The sequence below is a fragment of the Artemia sp. Qi Xiang Cuo genome, chromosome 17 (genome assembly GCF_049724085.1).
Source record: "Artemia sp. Qi Xiang Cuo chromosome 17, ASM4972408v1, whole genome shotgun sequence".
Taxonomy (NCBI): domain Eukaryota; kingdom Metazoa; phylum Arthropoda; class Branchiopoda; order Anostraca; family Artemiidae; genus Artemia; species Artemia sp. Qi Xiang Cuo.
Window position 1 is genome coordinate 47,001,854 of NC_142810.1, and position 7,479 is coordinate 47,009,332.

The following is a 7,479-nucleotide window of genomic DNA, read 5'->3' on the forward strand; positions in this document are numbered from 1 at the left end:
GGGACTATGAAACCCGAGGGTGCGTTGAGTTCCCACCACGTGGTGTATATCTTGGAACGCCACATGTGCCAAACAATTCCGCCACGCTTGACAGGGTCTCCAAAACTCTTGCAAAAATTCCCACCTTGCTTGGCACTTGCCACCCCACTGTGACCCCTCGATGAAATCATTATGAAAGTGATTACTCTCATGACCAAATCTATGTCTAAAATAATCTAAAATCTGACCAATTCTTAAATAAGATTAAATAAAAAAAAACAAGTTTTTTAAACTGAAAGTAATAAGCGACATTAAAACTTAAAACGAACAGAAATTATTCAGTATATGAAAGGGGCTGCCCCCTCCTCAACGCCTCGCTCCTTACGCTAAAGTTTTTTATTGTTTTAAAAAATAAAGTTGTGAGACATAGTTAAACTTTAGCGTAAAGAGCGAGGCATTGAGGAGGGGACAGCCCCTTTCATATACGGAATAATTTCATCTCGTTTTAAGTTTTAATGTCGCTCCTTACTTTCAGTTTAAAAAACTTGTTTTTTTATTTAATTTCTGATCGTTTTTTAGTTAATGCAGCTTTTATTTTGGCTCACCGTCATTGAGTAATTAAACAAAATTTTCATAAAAATTTTATTTTTCTTTTGCTAAATGGCTGTCTCTAAATTTGGTTCTGACGTAATTTACAAATTAACTTACGTAACGAACTTCTATATTCGTATATTTTTCTTCTGGCAAAAAAATACAAAGTTGCACATTTTTGCAGATATGAGCTTGAAACCTATGTAATAGGGTTTTCTGATACCCTGAATCTGACGGTGTGATTTTCATTAACATTCTTTCACTTGTAGGGGGTGTTTTCCCACTCCTTCAAAAATCATTTACATTTTCTCAGGCTCGTAGAATTTGATTAGTAATAATAAACTTAATAAAATTTACATATTTAGATTCAGCTTTATAAGCCTCTTCTTTTTATACATTTATTGACATCAAAACTCCGTTTTTAAAAGTTTCGGTTACTATTGAGCCGTATCGCTTGTTTTTTTTATTGTTTTTTTTTTATTACGTATATGTTATTATGTATATGAGGGGGTTCTCCCCTTAGTCAATAACACGCTCTTTAAGTTAAAATTGAAAATTTTTTTTAATTCACAAACCCCTGAATCACAAAGGACGTTTAGTTAGAATAGATAGCTCTTTTGAAAGCACTAAAAAAACTGTAGCGTAAAGAGTGAGGTATTGACTTGGGGGAGAACCCCCTCATATATGTAATAATTTCTGTTCGTTTTAAGTTCTAATTTTGCTTCTTACTTTCAGTTGAAAAAACTTGTTTTTTTTAATTTAATTTCTGATTGTTTTTTAAATATTGCTTGGAAATCAGGCGCCCTCTTCATAGAAATGTCCCTTACCCCAAAGAAACATTCTCCACGGAAAGATTCTCCCGAGTAACCCCCTCCTCCAGCCCCCCCCCACCAGAAAAAAATCCTTCCTGAAAATGTCTGTATACTTCCCAATTACCAATACAATATGTAAGCAATGGGCAAAGATCATAACTTGCAGCCCTTCCCCTGGGAACTGGGGGGGATTAAGTCATCCTAGAAGACATATTTATAAGATTTTTGACTATGCCGAACAAAATGGCTGTCTCAAAATTTGAATTGGGTGACTTTGAGAAAAAAAATGAGCGTGGGAAGGGGCCTAGTTGCCCTCCATTTTTTTGTCACTTAAAAAGGGCACTAGAAATTTAATTTCCGTTCCAATGAGCCCTCCTACGATATTTTAGGACAACTGGGTCAATACGATTACCCCTGGGGAAAAGAAAAAAAACAACAAATAAACACGCATCCGTGATCTTTCTTCTGGCAAAAAATGGATAATTCCACATTTTTGTAGATAGGAGCTTGAAACCTCTACAGTAGGGTTCTCTGATACACTAACTATGATGGTGTGATTTTCATTAAAGTTATATAGCTTTTAGGGGGTCTTTCCCCCTTTTTTCAAAAATCAGCCAAATTTTCTCAGGCCCATAACTTTTGATGGGTAAGATTAAACTTGATGAAACTTATATATTTGAAATCAGATTTAAAATCTGATTCTTTTGATGTACCTATTGGTATCAAAATTCCGTTTTTAAGAGTTTCGGTTACCATTGAGCCGGGTCGCTCCTTACTTACAGTTTGTTACGACGAACTGTTTGATATATTAAAAAAAAAAAAAAAAAAAAAAAAAAAAAAAAAAAAAAATCGAAAAAAATATAATGCACTGATATTAACTAACACTATATAGTATGTAAAGGAGTATTTTATTTCATTTAGTATTTTATTCCATGCATACAAATTCACAATAAAATTATATGTAAAACAATCTTGATTACAAAACAAGTGACAATAGTTCATTTTCAGTCATGGAATCATTTTTTTATATTTTATAAGAATCTCCAAAGGAAAAATGATTTTCGAATCACATTTTTTTCTTAAAAAAATCAAAGAATTTCAGCAAAATCTGGCGAGAGTTGTGTTTTTGCCAGGTTTTTTTATACAAGTTTCTACAGATACTAACTTGCTTCTGAGGCGATATCCTGTGTATTTGTAGGATATCTCTCTATTTGCAGGATATCTGTAATTTGCAGGATATGCGTATTACAGGATTACATTTTTTTTATTTACATAATAAATCTGCAAATTCGTCATAAGACATAAAAATAAGTACAAGAATTGTGAGAGGTTTTGACACTATCTGAACGGTCACATGAGGCTGGGAAGCAGGGTTGCCACCCTAGTGATTAATCCCTATGTTTAACAATTGTTATTTTGCCTAAACCAAAAAAAAACACTAAATCAGCACATAAATCACTAATTGCTGAAGAAAATCACTAGATCAACAAAAAATCACAAGAATCTAGTTATTTTTTTTTTTTTTTAAATTAAAAGACGTGTTCAATATCGCAAGCTCCAAAGGAATACAAGACAGAAGAAATTTTAAGATACCCTTTTCAGCTCTTTTTCAATCTAAAACATATTTAAAAGAAAATAAAAAAAAAAAAAAATTTTGAAGACTGGTAAAGCTGAACCTTGGGTATCGAATGATAGTAAAATTGTCGATAAAACTGCTGGACCACATAAAAATGGCACCCCAAAACCCAGAGAGGGAACGCAAACCTCAAAACACCTATGAGATATTAAATATTTAAATTTTTCTTTATTCTTTAAGTTTTATTCTTTAAATGCTGTATAATTCTTCCTGGGGAGTCAGCATTACACAATGCAATCATCATATGATTTATCATATCAATCAATCAATCAGTCAATCAATTAATTCAATCAATAAACTCGACAAATTGCACTTCAATATAAACTCCCCCATAAGGCTCTATGGCCAGGAAAAAAACAGGGGAGAAACAAAAATGAATCAAATATATAAAAAGCAAAAACATTTTCAACATCATGCATTCACACCTTTAAGAGACTCAACACAACACAAAAAGAAAAAAAAAATATATAAGAAGAAAAAATCATAATATACAATGATCCACAAGGTTCTATGGCCAGGAAAAAAAAACAGGAGAAAAACAGAAATGGCATAAATACTATAAAAAAAGTATTTTCAATATAATGCACTTCAACCTTTCAAAGACTCAACAGACACACACACACACAAAACAAAACAAAGAAGATAAAAAAAAAAAATAATTAAAAGACCCAAAAAAAAAGCGATTTTATGTGTCCCCCCCCCCCCCCAAACAAAAAAGAAAGATGTAGGACAATCCAACAAATTAAACCAAATTCCAAATATATATTTGAAACCAAGCCACAAAAAATATTAGACAAACTCAGTACCCCTCACAACAAACGTTTCCAACTCAGGCTAGTGTCCAATGACCAGGCAATAATGATTGTAGCTTGTTTTCTAGCCCCATCTTTTGAGGACGCCGAAAAACGATTCATTGAAATTGATTTGGAAACACATGATATTCACATATCCCAGATGATGCTCACCCTTCAAGACTTTTATGAAAGATTGATTATACTAGTTGGTGCAATTATCATTTTTCCCATTGTAATTACATTAGGTTTACCATTTCTTGTTTTATCAATACCTTTAGGCTTAGTTTGGTATATTTTTAATATATTATTTACTGAGTACATTGGAATATTAGAATCAGGGGCTTAATTTCCTATGGAGCAGAAGGGGCAACTTCCCCTCCCAGACCTCGTCCCCCCAGCTAAAATTTAGTTTCTTGAAAATCTTGTAAAAATAAGATAAATCTGCATAATTTAAGCATCAACAGAAATGAATTAGTTTTCTTTAGCATACCTTTACCTTTAGTGTACTATAGAGCTCATTTTTTAGTTTTCACTGTCATTTTTACGTGATTTGGGATAGTTGGCCCTAACTCCCAATCCCCCAGTATTTTGACAAAATTACGCCACTGATTGGAATTAATAAGCCGAGTGTTTATTCGATCACACACTTTAGTGCGATCGAAAAATGTGGAGAAATAAACGGATTTTTATCAGAAATTGTTTGGTTGATTTAGAAATATTACAGAAGGGGGTCTAACTTTAAAGAATTGACTATAGGTGCCCATTGCCCACACATATTACAAAAGATGAATTTGAGTTGTTTTTTTTTTACTTGAGTTGATCCAAGTCGTGAGTAGTATTTGGCTCTTCCAGTTAAGTGGCCAACTGACCTTGAGTTAGTTCAGCATATACCCTCTGATAAGTGAGTTCTACCAATGGTATGCCCACAGGCTTTCTTTGAGTTCTTAATAGGGTATGGTGGCAAAGGGATATTCAGTGAAGTCAAAAAGCTCCATAAATCCTCTCAAGGGAATAGCCAATCGTGAATTTTTACTTTAAAATCATATATTTTTTACTCTCTTTGGGCATTATGCATATTTTTGAGAATGCAATCGAGAAGAGGAACTTCATATCTATTATCACGTTTTATTTTGAGAGGGTTAAGTCCCAAAGTCATTTGTTTTATACAAACCATCGTAGGAAGATTCGGGGGGTGGGGGTCATAAACATCCGACATAAATATCACATAGAAACCCTTAGGGTTTGGCATCTTTTTTCTCTTTTCTTTTTGTTTTTAGCAGCTATCCAAGAATCGAAATCAGAGTTGTACATCTTAGCCAGCAAGACAATAATTTTTTCTTATCTATGCGAGTTCAAGTTTTTGATACCATTTCAAATTGATATAGACCACCGTCTTATAACTTTCAACAATTAGTAATAATCAAAATCCCCCAAAGTTTTATCGTCCTCTACGTTCCAGGGTCCGGAATTTTCAACACTTTAAGAAGTCCAGTGGACCACATATAATCATCCTTTTCAAAATTTTATTAGGACGATTAATTTGAATTATATCTCCAACTGAGAACCACACATTTGGCATTATTTTTCATTAGAGTATTGGTCTATGCAAATCTCAATTGAATTGTCACTGCGAAGAATCCCCTCAGGTGAACGCTTCGAAAAGGTTTGGCGAGGTTGTTTATGGTATTTTTCAATATTTTATTTAAATCATGAATAAATGATGCAGTGTTTTTGGGTTTACGATGTCTGGAAAGGAGAAGACGAATAGTTCTGATCAGTCACTCAGCCAGGCAGCCAATGCAGCATGTGACTGTGGACTGTGACTGGGATACAAAGCTGCACGATATTTTTCTAAATAAAATTTATTTTTGGTTTTTGTTTTGTGCCACTTCCAGGGTCATGTGATCTGCTGAAAAATTTTTAAGGGAAAAACGGCCTTAATTTTTCGATAGAGACTACCATGAACCCAACGATTTCGGTGACGAGTACAGCTAGGTTCATTTTGAAGATAGTATTTCACCCCATTTGGCTAAACCTATGACGTCTGGGCAAGACTAGTGTACAAGGCGCACTTAGCTTTCCCATCATCCTAATATTCGCGTAAACACGTTTCAGGGTTTCAGCCACTTTTGCACGCAAATTTATACCGTCACGACCGCTACCTTTTTACATACTGAGTAAATAAAAATTCGTGGCTAGACGCTTTCGTCTGCTATTTTGACTTTGACTGAGAGTCAAAATATCGTTGATAATGCTGCTCCTGCCGCCATGCGTACTTCCTCTTCTTCTTCTTTTACATTGCCTCTTCTTTCCTCTTCTTTTCCTCAATGTCCTCAAAGAGGAAATTGCCTCTTCTTTTCCTCTTCATTTCCTCTTCTTTGGCAATGTAAAAGAAGAGGCAATTACATTGCCTCTTCTTTTCCTCTTCTTTTCCTCAAAGAGGAAAAAACAATTTTCCTCTTCTTCTTCTTTTACATTGCCTCTTCTTTCCTCTTCTTTTCCTCAATTTCCTCAAAGAGGAAATTGCCTCTTCTTTTCCTCTTCTTTTCCTCTTCTTTGGCAATGTAAAAGAAGAGGCAATTACATTGCCTCTTCTTTTCCTCAAAGAGGAAAAAACAATTTTCCTCTTCTTCTTCTTTTACATTCCCTTGAAGCTCCATTACTTGTTTAAAATTTATTTACTGCAAGTGGCTTTGGAAAATTTGAGGTGTGTAAATAATTTAAATAATTAAAGTCAACTAATAGAGTTTTCTTAGGATTAGAGACAAAATCTATTATCAGATCAACGAGTCTGTAATTGTTGCGGATGATGATTTTAAGGAAGAAAGTTAGAAAAGTAGGTAGGAATATTAATGGAATTGCTTTGTGTTTAATAGAAAGTAAGAGGGTATAAGAATTATTTGAGCAGTAGATCTTGTGAAAATAAGAGGAATGTAAAGAAAGTATCAAAATGTAAACGAAGGAGGTGTGAATTGGAGTTCATGGTCGAAATTGCCGAAGATCTGGAAGCTGCAGCCAGATGGCATTATAGTAAAATGTTTTGTTTTTTTACGTTTTGCGCGAAACGCCTTACGGATAGCGGATGCAGGAAAATCGCAAAAATGTTCAAAAAGAAACAATTCACTGTAGCCGCTGAAACGCAAAAATATCATGAAATTCTTAAACAGCAAATTCATAGGAATAGGCTAAATCAAGTTCTAGATGCCAAGAAAAATATTCAAAGGGCTAACCCATATTACCCTAGGCTAGCTATGCCTAATTAAGAATATAATTCTTATCTTATATGTTCATTTCCCTGTTAATATCCCACCAGGTGTAGAGAATCAAAATCTTGGACTCAAAGAAGATGATCCTCATGTTCTTTATTATATATTCATGGAAAATTCAGGATAAACATGATTAGTTTCTCAGTTAGATAGTTAGGTTCTGGTGCATTATATACAACACAGCGCTATAGACTGTAAAAGGAAATGCTAATGGAAACCCGTCAAACGGGTATTTGCAAGAAATAGATTGATTGCAAAGCGTAGTTTCTCATTGAGTTTATAATATTTAAAATGTTTTTTTTTTTTATTTAGGGGGGGAGGTACCTAGGTTAGGTTACGTATTTAATATATGCTTGGCTTTACCCCCCCCCCACCCTGATTTGCAAATATATAGCCCAAAT

General features: G+C 34.0%; 1 protein-coding gene across 1 annotated transcript in view; it reads left to right on the forward strand.

Moving 5' to 3' along the window:
• Window positions 1–4,475, forward strand: part of LOC148942266 (uncharacterized) — a 55,052-nt gene extending 50,577 nt beyond the window's left edge. Inside the window, exon 3 of the mRNA XM_089103476.1 lies at window positions 3,899–4,475. Coding sequence (XP_088959602.1) covers window positions 3,899–4,158 — 260 coding nt within the window. The 3' untranslated portion in view covers window positions 4,159–4,475. The remainder of the gene's footprint in view (window positions 1–3,898) is intronic.
• The last annotated feature ends 3,004 nt before the right edge of the window (window positions 4,476–7,479 follow it).